General features: G+C 40.1%; 1 protein-coding gene across 2 annotated transcripts in view; it reads right to left on the minus strand.

Moving 5' to 3' along the window:
- Positions 1-24461, minus strand: part of HOMER2 (homer scaffold protein 2) — a 108356-nt gene that overhangs the window by 26357 nt on the left and 57538 nt on the right. For both annotated transcript variants that reach the window (XM_074966415.1, XM_074966416.1), the window contains exons 3-4: positions 11857-11988; positions 2721-2813 (exon numbers count right to left, since the gene is read on the minus strand). In XM_074966415.1, coding sequence (XP_074822516.1) covers positions 2721-2813; positions 11857-11988 — 225 coding nt within the window. The remainder of the gene's footprint in view (positions 1-2720; positions 2814-11856; positions 11989-24461) is intronic.

The following is a 24461-nucleotide window of genomic DNA, read 5'->3' on the forward strand; positions in this document are numbered from 1 at the left end:
AATGCACCCTAGAATGAAACTGGCCTTTTGTAACTGCACCACAGTGTTGACTTGTATTCAATTTGTGACCTACTGTAACCCCCAGAATCCTTTTTAGCCGCACTACCACCTAGCCAGTTATTCCCTATTTTGAAGTTGTGCATTTAATTTTTCCTTCCTAACTGTAGTACTTGGCACTCCTCTTTACTGAATTTCATCTTGTTGATTTTAGACAAATTTTTCAATTCGTCAAAGTCATTTTCAATTCTAATCCTGTCCTCCAAAGAGCTTGCAACCCCTCTCAGCTTGATGTCATCTGAAAATTTTAGAAGCATACTCTCCACTCCATTATCCAACTAACTAATGAAAATACTGAATAGTACCCGATCCAGTGGGAACCCACTAGAAATGCCCTACCAGTTTGACAGCAAACCACTGATAACTACCTCTGAGTACAGTCTTTCAACCAGCTGTGCACCCACTAATTTGATCTAGCTCACATTTCCCTAGTTTGCTTATGAGAATGTCAAAAACCTTACTGAAATCAAGATATATAACATCTACTTCTTTCCCCTATCCACTAGCCCAGTCACCCTGTCAAAGAAGGAAATCAGATGGTTTGGCATGATTAGTTCTTGACAAATCCATGCTGGCTATTCCTTATAACCCTATTATCCCTCTAGGTACTTACAAACTTGATTGTTTCATAATTGGTTCCAGTATCTTTCCAGGTATCAAAGTTAGGCTGACTGGTCTATAATGCCCCTCCCCACCCAGCATCTTTGTTCCCCTTTTAAAACATATGCCTACTTCCCTACCCCCCCTCAAAAAAAAAACTCACTGAAAGGAAGTAAGCATTTACTTTTGTGACATAACATACTAGGTATGTGACACAAAATGCAATGGCAGATTACCTGGCATGGCCTATTTGAGGTAATGCTGTTGTCTGGGATGCCACTGTTTGTGGCCCAGACAAAGTAGTAAAAAAGTTTCTCTTCTTGTCAATCAAAATGCAGTCCTATCTTTATCTTCACATTGACTTTATCGGTACAAGTAAATACAGGTATCATAAGAGGTCATATTATATACCATGTTGTGTTATATATTTGCACTAAGCAAGAACATTTCTGATTCCCTTTAAGTAATGACAGATAGCTCCTTACCTGAGCCTAGTGATTCCCCCAGTGTGCACCAGTAGCCACTGGGACTGGTGAATAGTGACCCTGACATCTGCGCTATTTGTAACCTTGTCCCATGTCAAGTCAGTGAGACCAGGAAATAAAGACCAGTCTCTTATCAGCTCTCACATGCATCACATCTTTATGGCATACTAGACTATACACAGATTGTAACAGTAGATGTAATATTTAAAGAAGAACATTTAAAACACAGAACAGTAATAAAATAAACTATCACAATGAAGTGCCCTGGGGGCAAAAGGCAGCCTCTTTTCAAAGAGAAAAAATATAATTTACAAAGTTTGCAAAATTTTCCAGAAGACTATTTTAAAATCAGTTTAAGCTACTGGAGCAAAGAAATACTACTGGAAGTTGTGAAGTACCAAAAAAAAAAAAAAAGACACTTTCCTACTCCCAAGAGATTAACATCACACACTTTTTAGCAGTGGTCAATTAACTTCCTTTGCTTTACATTAGACTCAATGGCCACAATTTTTTTTTTTTTAAAAGCATCTAATGTCAGGCTTCTAAGTCTGGTTTAGGGATCTAAACAAGGGGATTGATTTTCAGAAGAAATGAACACTAAGCAGTCTCACTGATGTCATAAAGGCTCTTCTGATTGTGTAGTTGAAGTAATCACTAAATAGAAGTTATTCTAATTTTCCTCCAAAGCAACACTTTTATGCAAAACACAATGAATGAGTTCCCATTAAACAAGGATTAATTCTTAGCTAGCTGTAGACTTCATGCAATTATAATGAATTATTGTAAGGGACTGTGACAAAGCTTGTGATAAAACTTGATTTCATCATATTCTAACAAAAACAATTAACACTGGGCATAGTGGCATCTTTCTAAACTAAACTGTCCCAGACAGGTGTACTCCGTGGACATACATTATAAACTCCCTTTCCATCAGTCACTGTGAGTAATGGATGGTAAAGCCTCACCTGCAGACAAACTGTAATCACCCAACATCTATGGATCACCCAACTTGGACAATGAAATACATGAGAACTCAAATTACGCTAGCTATGTGACATTGTACAAACTGATCTCTAACACAGCCCCAACCACACAAAAAATGGGTTAGGCAACTGGCATAAGCAAGTGTTACAACAAATTCCATTTATTTATTGCTGAAATACTGCAGTGAGGCAAAAAGAAAAGGAGGACTTGTGGCACCTTAGAGACTAACAAATTTATTTAAGCATAAGCTTTCGTGAGCTAACTTCATCGGATGCATTCAGGCAGAGTCCCCAGTGGCCACCACAATGAAGAACTATATCAAAGAATATATGGATGACCTTGTTATTTTTTCAGTAACTTCCTGAAAAGACTATTATATGTAAGTGAGAAAGAGAAGGAGAGCGAGCACACAAGAAAAAGAATATTCCTCCAGCAATGTTAAAGACCAATAGTTAACAATGATATTTAACCATCTTCTCTGTTGACACTTTAAACTAGCTGCCAGAAGCAGGTATATTCCACTGCTGAATCTAGTCTCAAATAATTTTTCCTGCATGTGTGTGTGTGTACATATATTACAGATAAGTGACTTACCTGGGAATGATTGCTTGAGGTCTCAATTTTCTCTTGAGATCTGTCTCTTGCTAGTTTGGCAGCTTCTTTTACTTCCTGGAATTTCTCCGCAAACTGCCAAATACATGAAAGATATTTATTAAAATCATTTAGGACACATTAACTGTTCAGAATAGAATCTTTATATGGTTTCTTTGTAGTCCGCAAACACCCATGACCATACAATCGCTTATGGCAATTTTTAAATTTTAGATATGAAACATTAAGTGTGTGCTTGATTTGAATTAAAAACAGATTCCCTTGGAAGGGATGGTAGTAACTCTGTTTTGAAAGCAAGGCAATATCTCCACAGTTTCTTTAGAAATTACTAATAATTATTTATTGCTGAAGAAAGAAAAAGTCTGGGGGGAAAAGTGAACGTGATTTTAAAAAAAAATGTTCATCTATTAAAGTTTGAGGATAAAAGAGGTAGGTTTAGATTAACGGTTATCAAATGTCTTTTGTTCTGAAGGGAAAGGCAATTGAAGGAAAGAATATAAATGAGCTCGTGAGACCTTTGAGGGATTGAGGACAGGGTGTCATGAAGGAGCAGGAAGGTGAAATTAAGGTAACCCTCCACCCCAAAAATAAAGCAGGAATGTGGGAGAAGATGGCCTCTCTCTTAAAAGTCTCGTTATCTTATAGCTGTTAAAAATAAAGATATTAGACAATGTTTGAAGACTGAAAAGCTTTGGCTGTTTCTGTTCACATAAAATGTTCATTCAAATCATCAGGGAAAAAATGCAGTAAAGCTTCTATAGTTAAATCTAAAGATGGGATTTTCAAAACCAAGTTCCAGTAGGCTTTGTGCTTATGAATTACCTTAGTGCTTTTGAAAGGCCCAGCCTAAGGCCGTGAAAATTGAAGGCCTCATTCTGCTGTTCTGGTCTTATATGCAAACCCCAATCCTTTAATTTTGTGGATCCTACCCCCAAAACACAGGTTCAAGGGGTGGGCAAGGGAGGCATCTAAATAAAAAGTATTCAGTATGAGGGTGGGTGTCTGTAACACTTTGAATGAGTCTTTCACTTCTACCAAAGGCAGTTCAAACGTACATGAATTTATTGTGGAGAAATTTCCAATATTGGAAAGGGAAGACAACATGAAACTTGCTCAACAGTCAGCCATATTTCCTTCCAGACAGGTATATTCCCTTCCCTAAATAGCATCCAACATGTAGAAGCCACATTTTATTACTTCAGTGTAGCTCATTCCCCCTCCTTCCAATATTGATTTTTTTTAAAAATCATCTGAATAGATCAATTTATTAAGCACCTCTCCACTGAAACAATTGGGCATGGCAGAATGATGGTTGAGAATATATATAATTAAAAACAATAAATAAATAGAACACAACACAACAAACATTCAAATGTGATAAAAACTACACTTACACTAAAATCCAGGAACAGAAGGGAGAACTACATCCGAGAAAGGGACAAGGGAAGAGTTAGCGGGGGTGGGAGGGAAGGGTTGTCACAATAACAATATATCTTGAAAAGAAAGATGTTTACAGATGTTGTTCAAAGGAGGGGAGGGATGGACTGAGATGGATTATAAAGAGGGAGTACCAAAGGGAAATCTCAGTCATCTGTTAAGTACAATGGTGAAATCCCTAAAAAGTGGGTGTCAAAACAAAAGCACCCCTCAGGAAGAAGGTCAAAAGATGCTCAAATATAGCCTTAGACTACACCACTAATAAAACCACATGATTCAACTCTTCAAAATTATATCGAGTCTCTCCAAAGCCATTACACTGGTTAACACTCGGCACTTATCACACATTCCATCCAAAGATCTCAAAGTCCTTGCATACATTCATAAATTCAGTCACGCAACACAGGTAAGTAAGTACTGTCATCATCTCAAATTTACAAGCATGGTAGCTGAGGCAGAGAGAGAGATGACTTGTTCAAGACCACATAGTGATTTGATACATGCTTCAGCAACTGACACATTTACTATGGGGTTCTTACACCTTTCTCAGGTAGTGCCCATTGTCAGAGACAGGATTACCCTGAACAACATTCTATTATGTATATACACATTCGATTATATATATATATATATACACACACACACACACACACACACAGATTGCTGCTAGAACATTGCAAGATCATTAGTTTTATCGATTACCATAATTCAGCTCTTACGCATGCCAAATTTCAGCCCTAAATGTAAAACTCTGAGAACGTTAGTAACCACAGACCCTTTTTAGAACAGAACCAAGTAGGTGGCCAGAACTACAGGTGTTGCTTTGTATGCCATCTATAATAAGAAATCTAGATAAAACTATACCAGTAGATAACATATTATATAACACACATACACACACACACAGAGGAAATTAACAACAAACATATGTCATCACAGGATTCCGTTGGATGGGCATGCATGTGCTTAAAGCCAAGGGGAATTTTAGATATAATATAGAGAGGGTTGCGAATATGATCTGTGAAGGTACATCTGAAAACTCTGAACTCCAGAGTCCAGTCACCTTCAGCTGGAGTTGCATATGAAAAGTGTTTACTATTTGAAGGAATGTACAGGTAGTATATATGTGATTCCACTATATCTGGAGACCTATAAAACGCACTGAATACAACTGCACTATATTTTGTCCTTGAGTCATGAAACCCTGACCTTTCTAGGTAAAATACATTTTATGTTGCAACTGTTGTTACCAAAACATCTATAACAAGCAGATTATTTCTAGCATATTGTGTCAAAAATAAGCTCCAAACTTGGGTATCTTTAAGTCAGCATAGAGTATATATTAATGTTATATTGAGTCACTCTCTTACAATAAATCTTATGTATCAAAATTCCCATGAGTCTAAGTGCACTAGAAAAAAGATGAAAAACTGGAAAAAAGTAATCTTTCAAATTTGATTTCTGAAACTATCCTCATAATGGACACAGATGACCACTCTGAAAAATAACGTGCGCTGTGAAGAGAACATTTTCCACCGTTCCATATAAAAAATTATATATGAACCCCCCCACCCCCCGACATTCTTTAACATATAACCAACAATGATCTCAGTCCTGTTGTGTGATTTTAGTCAAAGCTAAAGTTTACTAATACATTTTATTTAAATAAATGTGCTTCTAGCAGCAAAGACCAACAAAGGAATTGTCCACCAACTTAAAGGGACATCTTCACTTTAAAAACAGTCACGTTTCTGAATTATTTTTACCCACTATTGTGGTTAGCGTTAAAGATTATTGTAACTGAAATTATAATGAAAAGTATTCTCTGTTTGTTCAGTTTGTTACTTTATGCACTGAATGCTAACAAATGCATAAACAGTTTTGATGTTTCCTCTTTAGAAATGTCTTTTTCTGCCTAATTTACACCTGTTGGATTCCACTAAACAATCTCTACTTTTCACTGTTTGATAGGTGCACTTAGCTCTTGTGAGAAATGAAAGACTAACACCTGACTGTTCTTCTAACTGTGTAGCCATTTTAGTGGCAGACTAAACGTCTGCACCATTTCCAGTGCCAATTGCTACATCAGCAACAGACAAGACATTTCTGAGGGAGGTTACAGAGTGTCTATGGAACTTTTGTGGCATTGGTAATGTATATAAACCCAATCCACCGTTGGCTGCAGAATCACAGGAATCCTATTTTCTGAGAATTGTTAATATATTATGCCCCCTGACCACAGCCCATTGGTATTAAAACCTGTATGTCACTTCTGTGATCTAGACAGGCCATGAGTCATTAAACCAGCATAACCGCTGGTTGCTTTTAATGTGTACTTTGTAATTAAAATGGATAATTGTAAGTTTAGTAAGATCCTACTAAATATATTTTTAAAAATAAAGAAATGTAAGCAGAGAGTGATATTTTCTTGAGGGTGGAGGTATGTTTAGTTATTTAAAGTCTTTCAAAAAGTAGCCTCATTCCTCATCCTCACTCTTCTTTTCCCCTACTTCCACTGCTCTGGCTATTTCAAACAAACTCTTTTGGGCTGACAAACCTACCCAAAATTAGCAAAGGAAGGGAGAAAGGGGAGGAGGTAGAAGGAAGGGAAAACAGCAACTAATCATTGCTGCAGGTTTGAAAGTACATTTCAGAGCCAGCCCCAGCTTCTGCAGCCAGTTATGAATTATATATGACATCTCACAGCAGTCCAGTAAACTGTGGGCACAGGCTGTATTAAAGGAAGGATTTGTTGCTACCAAATCTTGACAAGTGTTTTTGGTCTTGAGAAGGTGTATCATACAAATGCTATATTTGGTTATGAATCTCCCCTGCTGATATTTAATGAGGAATTGAAAGTGCTAATACGTGTCACATAATATGAACTATTTGAAAGTAACTTGAATCTTCAGATAGTTATTCACAGAAATATATATTTTAGTAGATCTTACATTTTACATGTTTAGGTTTTACATTTCTGGTGTTATGTTTTATTCCTCCTAAGCACAAGTTGCGCCAGTGCCAGAGCTATAAAACAGCTGCTATCCCCACCCCCCAACCAGTCTCATTTATATTTAATTGCCAGCTCATTTTGCAGGAAGCTCTTGGAAACTAGGCTGCATGAAATTTGCCATTTATGTTTTATGAATGAGTTAAGATAATGGCCCACAATTAATGACTGGCTCATTCTGGCCATTCTCTTTGATATACCAGTTCAGGCACGCCATGTCACATCTCTGTCATCAAATGGATTGGCAGAGAAGTTAGGAGAAACAGCAAAGCATTCAATTAAAAAAAGCTGTGGTGGGCAGAAGAAACACACCTCACTATGGTTCTTTATGGAGATCACCATCTTAGAAACTATCAAAAACCTATTGCCAATAAGCTTCTTAGGCAAACAATTAACCCCGAAGTAGTTACAAGAGAGCTGTATATCAGGAATCGGGAACTGAAGCAGCCCTACAATAAGAACAACAAAGTTATGCAGATGGCAAGAATATCAGATTCCAAACAAAATAGCTGATAATTTACACAAAAGCAACAGCTACACTATCCACCCCAAACTCATATGACCTAATCCATGCCTGAAAGCCTGTCTTACAGGAGGAATAAAAGATGGCTAAACAAAAGCAGAGGACAATGACTCTGTTTTTTGACAGCTAACCTAAGTCAGTGGCCACTGATAGGGTTGCCAACTTCTAATCACACAAAACCAAACTCTTGCCTCGCCCCCTGCCCAGAGGCCCCACTCCCGCTCTGGCTCGGGGTGGGGCTAGAAATGAAGGGTTCAGGGTGCAGGAGGAGGGGGTTAGGGCTCTGGGGTGGGGATGGAGATGAAGGGTTTTGGGTACAGGAGGGGGGCTCTGGGCTAGGGCCAAGGGGTTTGGAGTGCGGAAGGGGGCTCAGGGCTGGGGCAGAGGCTTGGGGTGCGGGTTTCAGTGTGGGGTGGGGGATGAGGAGTTTGGGGTACAGGAGGGGGCTCAGGGCTGGGGCAGGGGGTTGGGGTGCAGGAGGGGGCTAGGATTCCAGCTGGGGGGTGTGGGCTCTGGGATGCTGGAGGGGGCTGAGGGCTGGGGTGCAGGAGAGGGTTTGGGTTGCGGGCTCCAGCCGGGCGGCGCTTACCTCAGGCGGCTCCCGGAAGCAGCCGGCTTGTCCAGGTCCTAGGCAGAGGGGCCAGGGGCTATGCATACCCCCTTGCCCACAGGTGCCACCCCTGCAGCTACCATTGGCCCTGATTCCCAGCTAATGGGAGCTGCGGAGCCTGGCCACACCTGTGCCTAGGAGCCAGACGTGCTGTCTGCTTCCAGGAGTTGCGCAAAGCCAGGGAGCCTGCTTTAGCCGCGCTGTGCACCAACTGGTCTTTTAGCGGCCCGGTCATCATTACTGATCAGAGCTGCCAGGGTCCCTGCTCAACTGGGCATTCCAGTTGAAAACTGGACGCCTGGCAACCCTAGACACTGACCCGTGTCATGTGACAGGTTTATTAAAAACTTTTGTAACTGTGGCCTATTGTCAGGTGATTGGGGCCAAGAAATAAAAAACAGTTTCTTATCAGCTCTTTCTTGTCACCCCTTTATGACAAGGTCCACGTGCAAAAAAGTGTACATGCATGGGAGGAGTATATCTGCATGCTCAATAACTCCTCTACTGTGTTCCACAAATAAGGTATGGAATCTTACTCTCTCTTTATTAAAAAGAGATAGGCGTATACGATGCTGGATTGGATAAGTGTTGTTTGGTTTAGGTATCAGAACTACATCTGTGTGTTAGAAGGTGCCCAGTAAGGACTTTGTTGCCTCAGAAGACTGAAGTGCACTTGCTAGCAAGGGAGTTACCTGTGTTTTAATATTTTATAGAATTCAATGGTATCTCCTTCCAGCCCAGGACTCCTCCCTGATTTTAATGAAAAAATCACTTGTGGCCTACTGGTTAGAGCACTGGCCTGGGACTCAGGGGACTGGGTTTTATTCTCAGCTTGGCCACTGGCCTGTTGGGTGACCTTGGGTGAGTCACTTTACCTCTGTGTCTCAGTTTCTCCATCTGAACAGTGCTGCATAAGAGCTAGGTACTTTTATTATTTCTTCCTATGCTATTGGGCCATCTAGTACCTCCCTTTCACTCTGTGTCAGTCTGGGCATTTTAATATCTTGCAGTATGTTTCCTCCCACATCTTCCACTTTACATATCTGCTAGTGTATCTCACTTGGAAATAGAATGCTAGTACTTTATTGATCCCTTTGTTTGCTTGCTTTGGAGTACCCCATTTTTGTCCTTAAAGTATGGTATGGCTGCTGTGGGTCTTCTGTTAGAGAGCAGTCTGGCATGTAATCTGCCTGATTTGTTCCCCAATTCATAGAGCCTTTGGCAAACGAGGGAGTTGCCTGTTTGTTTTTTATTGTTGTCAGTACTTCTAATGCTATTTTCGCATTCTTAATCTCTTTGACTAAGTCTACATTATTAGACACATTGCTTCTGCAAAATTTGTTCCTCTAACTCTTCCCGGTTTTGCCGATGTCTTTTTTCCCTATAACTATGGCATGAGATAGTATGTCCCCTTATTACTGCTTTAAATGCTTCCCATCTAGCTCCCAGGGTATATCCTGTGAGCTATTGTCCTTAATATAATTATCAATTATCCATTTCATTCACAAAGTTTGAGTCTTTTAACAAAACTTACTTCTATATTACTAAACTTATATATTACTAAATCTCCAGCTTTTAATAACCCTGAACTGGACTTTATTTTCATGAAGACAAGAACAGGGTCAGAGATTCCATTCTAATAAGATTTCATGTAGGAAACCTTTTGATATTGAAATTAAATCTATTCTAGTAAGTGTTTTTTGCAGTTTCAGAGAAAAAAAGGCAAAATCCAAATCTCTATTGTGTCCTGTTCTTTATACACTAGTTCCAGCATTTGAGCTTCTTTAGATGGACCTTGTCTCATTGGTAGTTTATCCCACATTGTGGCCAGACAGCTATTGAAGTCACCTGCCACTATTACCTTTGAATTCTGGACCATTGCCATCACTCCAAAATTATTTCTGAAGAAATGTATATTCCACACTTGGTGCATGTTTGTCCTCTGCACACCCAACAACCACCTCATCTGCCTTCTGGATAGGTTTTAATCCTTTTACATTCCCATTCTACTTAATACACAAACCTCTCTCTCATGGGAGCTGAAAGATATTCCATGGTACACATTCCTTTTAAGACTGATTCTTCTGTTTTGAGATAAGTTTCCTGAAGCATTGCCACAGATACATTCTCTTTTTTTAAAAGCAGGTAATATTTTTTCGTTTTACTGGATGATTTAGTCCTATAACATTCCAGGAGAACCAGATTGTTACCAGGACACTTTTCTAGTCATCCCAAGAGTGAAAACAATTTTGCATGATCATTTTTGCAAATGTGAAATATTTGCAAAAAGTGCAGTCGTGTGGAAAATGCATGAACTCAGTAAGACCAATTTAACAAAAATATGTTCAGGTAGAATTCAGTCACCCAACTGACTGAAAGTAAACACATTACATCCTACAGGCTTTTCCTTTCCCTACAATGGTCAGTCTTTGCTGTTTCAGACCCAAGAAGCAGCTTTTAAAATTTCAACACTAGTACCTCTCAGACCAAAACATGCAAGAAGACAGAAGGAGAGTAATGGAGACTGTTTGGAATGCCGAAGGACGTGATATTTGGTTAACTGATAAAACAGTGCCAATAAGGGTTGAGTGTTCATGCTTAAAACATCAACTATGTGTTAGGTAAGTACCTTCTTTTATTGTGAGAACAAACATTCTGGTTGCCTGACTTGCGTTTGAAAAGTATTAACCAAATCACTGTGAGAGGTATTGTTTACACTACTAGTTATTCATTACTAGAGTTGGCTGGATATTTTACAAGCCTTCACTGTAATCTGTTCTGCAGACAAGTGACATAGGGGAGCTAGAACTACAATCCTCAGCCTTCTGCTCCAAAAGCACAGGCTCACCCCAGCTGAAATAAAGGACAACTTTTCTTTATAGTCACTTGTAGTAATAGTCCCCTTAACATCAAAGGGCCAGCCACTATGGGTCAAATTCACTCATCAACACACAAACCAGTACACCACTACACTACATCCAAGGCCATATGTACTTCATAGGAAGACAATTTCGGATTCTAAATAAGCCTATTAGTTGGATGTCTGTTAAAATAATAGAGACTTCTCTGCAACATAGATGTAGAATTAAGCATGCATAGGCAGCCTTAACGTTGGCATTTTCTGACATTTTAGTGCTTCACTTTGTATCCTTAATGTTCTTTTGATGTAGTTTTTGTATAAAATTAGCACATAGTCTAGGAAAAGAGATGCCAAGAAACCGCTTAGACTGTATTTGAGAACATCTAAAAAACTAAGCTTCAAAATCTCATAGCCTTTTGTTTTTATAGAGGGCCACAGGTGATCAAATTAAAATGTATCCTTGTATCAGTGAACTTTGTAACCTTCACTGAGGCTCTATAAGCAACCACTGGATAGTTAGGAGTTTAACAACTTGCACATAGAGAAGAAGAGATCATTAATGAGCTACCGATAAATTCAATTTGTGAGACTCCTACCAGATTGGTACCGACAGTGCAGCAGTTCCCTAATTCACAAGAACCACAGCTGCTGTTTCAGAAATAAAATGAGCCCAGTTACCTTTGTTAGCTGCTGTTCAGAGGAAAAACCCAAACCAAACACAGTGTTTGCTCTGCTGTCCGCCCACTGACCAAACTTCTGCGATGTTTTCGTAAAGGTCATATTAGGTGTGATTGTGCTGTTTATAATCACCTGTTTTAAAAGAGTTGAAAAAAGAATTAGATACGGAAGCAACATCTGAAATGCATATTCTAGCAACATCATTATTCAGAATGATTAGCAGGTTCCCAGTCTAAATTTGGAGTTTGCGGTAGGCATGAAGGATTTTACTTATGAAATATTTTAATACCTTGACTGTCACTTGATTCAATGCTCAATAACTTTTTATTTAAAAAAATGCCACTGTGGTTCCACAGCTTACTACTCCTGCACTATTTCATTGAAATTAGAACTCTGTCATAGTCAAAGAGGAAGTAGATTACTTTAGCAATGATATGAGTGAAAATGTTTTTCCTCTGTAATCCACTACTATTAAAAGAGAGCTCACAGAGCATCAGGAAAATGCTTCCTTTGAGGAGCTGAAATACTGATTGAATGCTGGGCTGGCAATGTTGAGAATTACAGGAAAAATCTTTGGACATAAAAATAATTAATACAAAGAAAAAATACAAAATTAGTCCCTGCAATTTCTATAGGAATGTTACAGATTCAAGACAGAGATGTCTTTTTTCTATTCTCTTCTCTTGCTAACTTCATTTTGTTTGGATTTTTTCTGCAATCTTCCAATTTCCAGGAATTTCTTTTGACCAATGTATTTTGCCATATTTTGTTTTATCATCTTCTTTGTAAATGGCTATAGTTGTAAATGAATGTATTTATTAGATGCTCCCATAAAACTTTCAGTAAGCATTATAATAAATGGCCAGTCAAAAACACCTCTACATACTCTTTTAACAGCTTCCAATACCTGGTGTGAGGGCCAGGCACATCCAAGGCCAAGAGTTCTGGGCTGAAGGGCAGGGTCTTTGTTGGGAACTCACAGCAGCACTTGCATTTTTAGCATTTCATAGGCACTAGGAACCTAATTCTCCGCTGCTTAGCACCTTGTGTAGCCATTTACCTACTTAGCACATGTATAAATGACCACACAAGGAGCTAGGCTGGGGAAAGTCAGGCACCAGGGCTGGGAAGGATGTACTTTGTAGGGACCGTTTTTTTACACACACACACACACACACACACACACACACACACACACACACACACACACACACACACACAAAATATGAAAATATTTTGATTGTCATTTTTCTCTCTCCTTTCCCACCTTGTTGTTTTTCTCCTCCCCACCATTTCTGAACTCTTCTCTCTCCCATTGTCTTTATGTTTTCCCTCCTGTTCCCTGTCCTTCCTTGTCCCCTTCTTCTCAATGACTCCCTTGCTCTTTTTCCCTCCATCTGCGAGCGTGCTCGCTGCCCCATTGGTTCTTCTCTCATTCCTCCTTTGTCCTGGTTGCCTCTGTCACTGCAGTGGAACCGCTCCTGCAGCATTCGATCTCTGCTGCTGAAGCATCTGGGCAGAGTAGGCCACAGAATGCCAATCAGAAAAGCATTCTCCACAGGTAGGCAGAGCAAGGAACTGCCTTCTGATCAGCGCTCTGCTCCCCACTATGTCACTTCAGGCAGACAAGCAAGCTGATCCAGAGGTGCTACAGGAGTTAACTCCAGAGGCGGGAGCCCCAAATGAGCAGCACAGCCCTGCTTAATTTCAGGACTGTCCCAGGTGATCTGGGAGAGTTGTGAACTGTAGCATCAATAACTGTATATAATGATATCTTCAAGAGCCAGATACTGCCTCTTTTGCTCAGTTTGATTAGTACCTTAAGCAATGGGGCACCTCATGAAATAAGGTACTATTTTACAAGAGGAAAGCTATCAAAGGGGGATCTGGAAAAGAATGTACTGGAGCTAGCATAAAATACCATCTTACTACACAGGTTTTATATACATCAGTTCATTAGCACAGATCTTAATCATGTGGTTGCAAAAAGAAAATATAGTTATGTCTAAAGACTTTTTCCCCCTTGAAAATGTATCTGAATACAATGGTCTATTAGTAGAAGAGGAGCTTTCTTTAGGAACATGCACCATTGTGTCCAATATGCAAATTATATGCTAATTAAGCTATATCTGCAGGACAGTTTAATTAACACGATCAGGAAGTATCCTGGCAACACCATCTATGATGTATTTCAAGCAGAATTTTTTTCTAAACTATAATTTATATTGAGCAAAAAGTGTTTTATGCAATTCACAATATGATTCCTCCTCCCCCCTCCTTTCTTAACTTTTATGACCTTTCAGAGTAGCAGCCGTGTTAGTCTGTATCCGCAAAAAGAAAAGGAGGACTTGTGGCACCTTAGAGACTAACCAGTTTATTTGAGCATAAGCTTTCGTGAGCTAGAGCATGCATCCGATGAAGTGAGCTGTAGCTCACGAAAGCTTATGCTCAAATAAATTGGTTCGTCTCTAAGGTGCCACAAGTCCTCCTTTTCTTTTTATGACCTTGCCATTAGTGCTCCTATTTTTTTTCTTATAAGCCAGTCAAATTTACTCTTTCCCTCTTTCTACTATTTCCTCTTCTGAATACATACCATAATGCTTTGCGATATGCATAGATATATTTATCACCTCACTTCATGGCATGCGATTTGCAACAAAATTAGTTTTAAAAAAGAAGTGCACAGCAATACAGATCCAAATAGCAACCAAACACAAATGTGCTTGAAGATATTCCCCTGCATTTTGACAAACGAACTAAAATAGACCGGGGCGGGGGGATGCTACTCTTCTGAGGCTTTTTTTGTTTTGTTTTAAAAGAATCAGAATGGCAGAGGCAGTGGCTAATATACATAGTATGTAACTGATCTTTCATACTACATTTTTCTGAATGGCTGACTCAGAGGTCCAAATATAAACAGATTTCCAGATACACTCTTCTCTACCACAGAAATAGCAAAGGAAATAGCAGCTGCAATTCAAAAGAAAATCCAAGTGTAATGTGAGATATTCAAGCCTTTACATCTAAATGCAAAGAAGAGCAAAACCCTAAGGATTTTAGTTAAGTGATCTATATAACTAATTGTCAATGCAATATGAATATGACATCTTGATGAGAGGATACTGAATAGGACCATTGGAAGTCCACGAAAGCCACCATTTCTAAACTGCTTACGGGAAATACTCTTTTTTTTTTTTAAATAAAACATTTATGTTAAGTGGTTAAACCAACTACAAATGAAATCAAGTTTTTTCAATTATAAAATTTACTTCAGAATTTAGAAATGCTCAACATTTCCAAGGCTTTCAAGTGGTTAAAACTATTCTTTGAATCCTAATCTACATCTTAAACTGGGCTCCCACAGGAAAATATTCATAAAATGGCAGCCACTACTGACAGACAATGGCCCCACTCACTGGACAGAAACTGAAAGAGCAATAAAATTTTTCAAAAAGCTACTTTGAAAAGATCCTTCAATAAATATTTACATTTCCTAGAACTATAAAGCTAGATGTATCATTTATGATAATGTGTAATAAGCTATAAAGGGACTAAGACAGTATGAGTTGTAGACAAGTAACAACACCTGCTTGGGAAAGGAAGTGAAAAACATTAGGTGCGATCTGTTAAACATGGCAAAGTTTAACTTTTTTGGCAGACAAAATGCAAGGAAATGTTGCACAGTGATCAGATATCTTCAAGGAACTGACAGTTCATCTATTTATTATAAGCTGCAATTAAGAAACTACCAGGGAGCTGGCTCTAACTGTTACTCCCTAGTCTGCCAATCAATTACTTAATTAAGATTTCTTTTTGTGCACAGGAAAGTAAGAGAATAAAAGGTGTAAGAGACTAAACTAGAAATGCACTAAATTGGTTCAGAGAAGTTAGGGGCCATTTTAACCATATCTACAATATTTTACTACCTGCCTGTTCTTCCTACCCATCTCCATCTGGTCAGGTAACTGGACAAACAGGGGGAAGGATTCTGATAGAAAAACAATCAGGAAAAGTCCACTTTTGAAGAGACTGCTGTGTTAAAGCACCTAAGAATATTCAGCATACAGGTTCACTCAATTATCTGAACATTCTTCCGTTTTTTTGAAAGCAGAGATGCTATTACCTGTAATGAACTATCCAGTGTGCTGTGGATATGAAGGGAGTGTACTTAAAACAAACAGAGAGAAAGAGAGGAGAGGAGAGGAAACAGGCACAAGGCCTTACGTATTCACAAATACATAATACAAAACATCTTAGTGTCCCCGCATTACTAGCTTGCTTAGAGCAAGAGTGGTTCTGTCCAAACGGTTCTGCCACTACATTAATAGCACGCAACGCACAGCTGGGACCAACATTCTGTATATTCCTTATTTATCTCTATTGGAAAGACAGATTTAAAAGACAGTTAATTCTATTTGGGTTTTGAAATAAAAGTGGGAACCGGAATTTGAATGTTACATGCAGGAGGGAAATTGTGTTCATTTAAGATGTTGCTCACTAAGATAACCTCATGAGATACCCAGCTTGTTTTTAACATGGTTCCCAAAGGAGCAGCAGTCATGTAATAGTGCTCCAACATTACTTGGTACCATACAATACAATACACCATAGGACACAATTTCAAACAGCTGACAATCCTTCCATTCTTTTTGCATTGAACAGGTTTGTTACGAGAAGAGAGTCAAAAATCTCTTAAATCCAGGCATTGCCGCTAACAGCTGCAGTATCATATAGTTAAACAAAAAGCTAACAAGTAAAAAAAAAACCCACAACCCTGGAAAATCCTGTCATTTAATATTTAGAGATGAAAAACACCTCTAATTTCTATGTTTCTGTAGCCTATAAATATTTGAAGACTGTAAACACTAAGAATAGAAAGGACAGAGAGACACAAGGTTATAAGAAAGAATAAAAGGCACGCATTAAAAAGATAAATTTAGAATGAATATCAGGAAAATCTGTCTGACCGTTAGCTCCATTAGTCTGTGGAATCGTCTCCGAAGGGAAGTGATGGAAACGTCTTTGCTTGGGACTCAAAGCTAAATTATACACTAGATTAGCAAATTCACTTCAATAAAAAATTCTGCAATGGACAGAATAATCTGACAGGACTTCTCCATCTGTAACTTCCTGGATCTGTTATTCTATTTCTGTAAGAAAAGATGACCCAACAAATCCAACAGACACATGTAATAATTTTGGATTTGGGCTGCACTAATATAATACAAGCACTAGATGCAATTATGGCCGTGCCAGAAACTTGAATAATCTTTCAACCTTTAATCCAGAATTGAAGGTTCAACGGTCATAGAGCTCTTGGCAGAATAATCTAATCAAATATGATCAAGACCAGAGATAGTTAGTGAGTTTTCCTTAGAGATGGGGCAGAGGAGAAAGTAATGTAATAAGCACCCTTAAAGAATAATAAACTCATTTATCACACAAACTAAGTTCTGTATGTGTGGTAAAAGAAAGAATCACTCTTTACTGTGACATCTATACTAAGTGTATCGATAGTTATTGTTCCTGAAATGTCTATATAAAACAATTTATATTAATCGCACCTCCTTCAGCAAGACAGAAAACCCTAATGGATACCCTGTATAATAAAAATAATTAAAAAAACATGATGTAACCCATCTCAGTACAAGCTTAGTGCTACAATGCCCAGACAGCAAGTTCTCAAAGTGATATTTGACTCTAGATACTTTAACAGAATGTTTGTTGGATAAAAGTTAACATAAATATGCTGGAAGCTATGAAGACACATATACAACAGATGACATCTATGGTAAAGCCTTCATGCACAGAGACTCAGCCAAATAAGTAAATAGTATAGGCTACAAGAAAGCATAAACCTGTAGAAAAAGAGAGAGAAACTATGGGTGATGTAATGCTTATGAGATGCATAGAGACTTTTTTAAAGTTGTAGGACTTTGGCATCTAAGAAGTCTGAGGTATGAGGTCTGTGTGATAGCACTGCACTGGGCAGAAAGCGGCTCTCTTGATTCATAGATGTATTACTCATGTACAGCTTGCAGAACCAGTACAAAAATGCCAGCATGCTTCCCAAAAGCAAGGCTAAAGGAAAAAAATAGAGATATTTGTGAATCACTCATTACATTATGTATTGTCACCATTTCACAAAGTCATGGATAGGGCAGGGGATTTAAAAACAGCACAATTGTCAGTCAGCTGAAGATCAACAGAATGGAGCTAAGGGATCTTTGGGATTTAGGTTTCTTTAGGTTGGCCTGGTGCTGAACAGATGCCCTGTGGCATCAGGCATTGCTTGCCAGACGAGCACTCCTCCCTGCTCCTCTAAAATAAGGGCGGAGTAAAGATCCCAGAGGCTCAACTCCCAAAGGAAGAGGAAAAAGACCCCACCGGGATCTTGGCAGAGCGGCAGGCACACCTATATGGTGGGGCAACTCGCAAGCAGGACATATTCCAAGGTAATAATATTTCCTATAAGAACCTTCTGCAAGAATATCCACCAGGTCTGAATATCATCCAATTTACCTGCTCCAACCAAGAACTTGTCTACATGTGGAAATTGAATGGAATAACTGCTGCAAAGTTCCTTTCCAAATGCAAACAAACAGATGGACATCATACCAAAAGGACTGAAGGTAAAAAATCCATTACAATCTACATACCACATAGACTATGCTGACTGCTACTCTGAAACCTGTCATTATGCAAGGCACTGCATTTAGCCATATGGAGTGCAAATCTATCAACTTCATGAAGAAACTCGTACAGATACAGACAGACATCATCTTCCTTTCCAAATGCAAACAGATGGACACCATACCAAAAGGACTGAAGGTAAAAAATCCATTACAATCTACATACCACACAGACTATGCTGACAGCTTGTGCCACACGCTCTCAAAGAAACTGCGGAACCACCTGATCAACATCCTCTACAGCAAACAGGGAAAGATTAAGAATGAGCTCTCAAAACTGGATACTCTCATAAAAAAACAACCTTCCACACAAACTTCCTCATGGCTGGACTTTACAAAAACTAGACAAGCCATTTACAACACATACTTTGCTTCTCTACAAAAGAAAAAGAACTCTCTAAACTACTACATGCCACAAGGGGCCACAGCAATGGTTCCCTTAACCCACCCAGCAATATTGTTAATCTATCCAACTGTACTCTTAGCCCAGCAGAAGAATCTATCCTATCTCGGGGCCTCTCCTTCTGTCCCTCCACCCCCACAAACATGATACAGTTCTGTGGTGACCTAGAATCCTATTTTCGACGTCTCTGACTCAAGGAATATTTCCAACACACCTCTGAACAACATACTAATCCACAGAGACCTCCCTACCAACACTACAAAAAGAAGGATTCTAGGTGGACTCCTCCTGAAGGTCGAAACAACAGACTGGACTTCTACATAGAATGCTTCCGCCGACGTGCATGGGCTGAAATTGTGGAAAAGCAGCATCACTTGCCCCATAACCTCAGCCGTGCAGAACACAATGCCACCCAAAGCCTCAGAAACAACTCTGACATCATAATCAAAAAGGCTGACAAAGGAGGTGCTGTCGTCATCATGAATAGGTCGGAATATGAACAAGAGGCTGCTAGGCAGCTCTGCAACACCACTTTCTACAAGCCGTTACCCTCTGATCCCACTGAGGGTTACCAAAAGAAACTACACCATTTGCTCAAGAAACTCCCTGAAAAAGCACAAGAACAAATCGACACAGACACACCCCTGGAACCCCGACCTGGGGTATTCTATCTGCTACCCAAGATCCATAAACCTGGAAATCCTGGACGCCCCATCATCTCAGGCATTCGCACCCTGACAGCAGGATTGTCTGGCTATGTAGACTCCCTCCTCAGGCCCTACGCTACCAGCACTCCCAGCTATCTTCGGGACACCACTGACTTCCTGAGGAAGCTACAATCCATCGGTGATCTTCCTGAAAACACCATCCTGGCCATTATGGATGTAGAAGCCCTCTACACCAACATTCCACACAAAGATGGACTACAAGCTGTCAGGAACAGTATCCCCGATAATGTCACGGCAAACCTGGTGGCTGAACTTTGTGACTTTGTCCTCACCCATAACTATTTCACATTTGGGGACAATGTATACCTTCAAACCAGCGGCACTGCTATGGGGTACCCGCATGGCCCCACAGTATGCCAACATTTTTATGGCTGACTTAGAACAACGCTTCCCCAGCTCTCATCCCCTAATGCCCCTACTCTACTTGCACTATATTGATGACATCTTCATCATCTGGACCTATGGAAAAGAAGCCCTTGAGGAATTCCACCATGATTTCAACAATTTCCATCCCACCATCAACCTCAGCCTGGACCAGTCCACACAAGAGATCCACTTCCTGGATACTACGGTGCTAATAAGCGATGGTCACATAAACACCACCCTATACCGGAAACCTACTGATCTCTATTCCTACCTACGTGCCTCCAGCTTTCACCCAGATCACACCACACGATCCATTGTCTACAGCCAAGCTCTACGATACAACCGCATTTGCGCCAACCCCTCAGACAGAGACAAACACCTACAAGATCTCTATCAAGCATTCTTACAACTACAATACCCACCTGCTGAAGTGAAGAAATAGATTGACACAGCCAGAAGCGTACCCAGAAGTCACCTACGACAGGACAGGCCCAACAAAGAAAACAACAGAACGCCACTAGCCATCACCTTCAGCCCCCAACTAAAACCTCTCCAACGCATCATCAACGATCTACAACCTATCCTGAAGGATGACCCATCACTCTCACAGATCTTGGGAGACAGGCCAGTCCTTGCTTATAGACAGCCCCCAACCTGAAGCAAATACTCACCAACAACCACACGCCACACAACAGAACCACTAACCCAGGAACCTATCCTTGCAACAAAGCCTGTTGCCAACTGTGTCCACATATCTATTCAGGGGACACCATCATAGGCCTAATCACATCAGCCACACTATCAGAGGCTCGTTCACCTGCACATCTACCAATGTGATATGTGCCAGCAATGCCCCTCTGCCATGTACACTGGTCAAACTGGACAGTCTCTACGTAGAAGAATAAATGGACAAAAATCAGATGTCAAGAATTATAACATTCATAAACCAGTCGGAGAACACTTCAATCTGTCTGGTCACTCGATTACAGACCTAAAGTTGCAATATTACAACAAAAAGACTTCAAAACAGACTCCAATGAGAGACTGCTGAATTGGAATTAATTTGCAAACTGGATACAATTAACTTAGGCTTGAATAGAGACTGGGAGTGGATGGGTCATTACACAAAGTAAAAACTATTTTCCCATGTTTATTCCCCGCCACCCCCACCCCCCACTCTTCCTCAGACGTTCTTGTCAACTGCTGGAAATGGCCCACCTTGATTATCATTACAAAAGGTTTTCTTCCCCTCTTCCCTGCCGCTCCTGCTGATATTAGCTCATCTTAAGTGATCACTCTCCTTACAGTGTGTATGATAACACCCATTGTTTCGTGTTCTCTGTGTATATAAATCTCCCCACTGTATTTTCCACTGAATGCATCCGATGAAGTGAGCTGTAGCTCACAAAAGCTTATGCTCAAATAAATTGGTTAGTCTCTAAGGTGCCACAAGTCCTCCTTTTCTTTTTGCTGCAAAGTAGCTAGCCCTTTAGCCAGTATATTTTGGAAGTCGATTAAGCTAAACTGGAAAAAGGCACTAAGAGTACCCACACAGCAGTTAACACAGAATAGCTCTTGCATTTTAAATTCATATCCTTAATCTGAAATAACTTCCCCACATGGACTGTAGGCCTGGCTTGACATGAGTAATTGGACATGAGGGAGGCATTTTTTGGGAGACAGAATTAGGCAGGTAAATGGATCAGCAGGCTGAAAACAGAATGTCTGTAAAAGATACGATAAGAGGAAACACACAGGGAACAATTTACAATGGCTAAGATAAGCCTGGAACATAAATTGAGGTAAGGAGTAAGTTGTGCGTGGACAGAGCCTGCTGTACAGGTTCTTACAACCCAATCCAAAAATATGTGATGCAATGTATGGCAAATGCAATGTAATGTCTAAATGTACATAAAGGGAGAGGTCTGCTGTGTAACTTTGGATGTGTGGTACGCCCTGTTCCCACCCTCTATGCTTGAGCCTGACCAACTCAGCGTAGCTTTCCTGTAAGCCAAATAAAGGAACCACGGTGATGAGACTGGAGTCAAACTGAGCTCTTGCAGAACCAAGTGGAAGAGGTCTAGAGGAACCCTAATATGGACATGCCCAAAATAACGAAGCCAAGGTAACTGACCATTAAGTCAGTCATTAAGGTTACCTAAACAAGCTACTAATAATTTCTCAATTATGCTCTGAAAGGTGTGAAGCTGAATGTGTGTGTGCTCCTCAACTGAAATTTCATTTCCCCAGCCCTCTAGGCTGCAAGTCTGCAATGAGGGCAAGTCTCAGGGCTTGTCTAGACCAGGGGTCGGCAACCTTTTAGAAGTGGTGTGCTGAGTCTTCATTTATTTACTTTAATTTAAGGTTTTACATGCCAATAATACATTTTAACATTTTTTAGAAGGTCTCTCTCTAGAAGTCTATATATCAGGGGTCGGCAAGCTTCCCCCTCCCCCCCGCCCTGCAAGGAGAGAGCGGTGGGCAGGGGCGGAGAAGAGCGGGCAGGGCAGGGCAGGATTTTTAAAAGCAGGCTGCTGTCTGCTGGGGTAGGCAGACAGCAGCGTGCCATTAAAAATTGGCTCGCGTGCCATCTTTGGCACACATGCCATAGGTTGCCGACCCCTGATCTCGAGTATTCTTCCTTGTCTATGGTCCACCAAAAATATATATATATTTAAAAAAAAAGCTTTGTTAATCAAGACTGCTATAAAAAGAAACAAACACAGGAGTAGAGCAAAGAAACAATCCAATAGCAACTAAGGAGTCAGAAATTGAGAACTGTACTCTGGCTCAAGCAATGAGCCTGTAATGCAGGCGGATTAATTATAGTTGTTATAATCGCTACCAGTGAATGTGATCAAGTTTTTCCCCCCCCCCCTTTCTGCCAAGTCTTTGTGGGAGATGCTTCTAAAAATTGTGAGTGCTGCTACACCCTGAGAAATACAATCTGACACACCCATTCGCTGGAAATTGAATGTAGTAGCTGTGTGCATGCATTAGTCTTGATTCATCTGCACAACCTGCCACGTACCACTTGCTTTAATTTGGATGAGTTGAAGATAAGGATGTATTAGATAGAGATGTGTCATAATTCAAAGAAGAGCTTTATAATTCTTCTCTCTTCATGTTCCTCTTTGCTCCTCTACATCACTTACGCATGATTGAGGGGCTTAGAGTGTTGGTGGGACAATACTTGAGACCAGACCTGATTTTATCACCAGATAATTAGTTACAGGTGCCAAACAAAAGACCAGCTTCTTAGCCCCATGTATGTGACAAGGCTGGTTATTTGCAGGGACTTCTGTTGTACGTGCAACTAACCCAGCAGGTTTGGTATTTCAATACTGATTATTCTTCACATCCCTTTGCCCTATGGATCTACCTTGCAGCCAGCCAAAATAGTCAAGTTGAGTGATGGGGGTGTGTTTTTAAACCCCAAGTTAAAACAAATCAAACAAAACCCATATATGATTTACATCTGGAAATGGCTCCTAACCCATTTTATGAATAGATGTAAAAGTACTTAAAAAAAAAAAAAAAAAAAAGACTAAACAGTCTTCTGCTGAGAAAATAATTCTGTGATGAAGTCCCTACTGAGAAACCTGTCTAAATGCAATGAAAAAATGTTCCTGCTTTATGTGAATTCTACTAGGTAATTTTGCAGCTACACCTACTCCAAATATAATATCTTTCAAGGTAATTAACATCGCCACTGGTTTTGGTAGGTTTTTTCGGGGGAGGGTCCAATCTAAATCTCAAATGTCTGCTTTGACAGCTAAATTTTTTTCCCTTGAAGGCACAGTGCACACATCCAGCTACCCACACTATTCAAAAGCCTGAGTACTGTTTCATGTAGGAAATCTACAGCCTGTCTTTCCAAGCACTTTTAATCATTTGATATGAACTGTTATTTATAGATTTAATGTAATTTTTATAAGGAATATAAACAAAGTTTTCTGTATTGTTTTAACTTGCTGGGAAGGGAGCCTTCTAATTTGTTCATGGGGTGTACACAATGGATACTTGGGGCTACATCTGTAAAGGAATTTAGGTGCCCAAATCCAAAATTTAGAACCTCAAAACCCTCACTCAGCTGACACCAGATCCTGTAGGTGCCAACATTCCCATAAATAAAGCCCCAGAGATGCCTACATTTCTGCTGGTGGGCACAGGCAGAGCCTAAACCTCAGTGAGATTCACAAACTAGGAGTTTCCCAGCCTAATGGATCAGGCCCTGCACAAAACATAGCCGTATATTCTATAGCCCAATACTTAGATCAGTCATGGAGAATGTGGGCCACCCAGGTTCCAATCCCCACTCTGCCTGAGAGTAGCAGGGACCTGAACCCAGGTATCCCACCTGTGAGGGAGTGTCCTACTCACGAGGCTATGGGGTATTTTGGGTGGGGGCTCTCC

The sequence above is a fragment of the Natator depressus genome, chromosome 10, assembly GCF_965152275.1.
Source record: "Natator depressus isolate rNatDep1 chromosome 10, rNatDep2.hap1, whole genome shotgun sequence".
In the NCBI taxonomy this organism is placed as follows: domain Eukaryota; kingdom Metazoa; phylum Chordata; order Testudines; family Cheloniidae; genus Natator; species Natator depressus.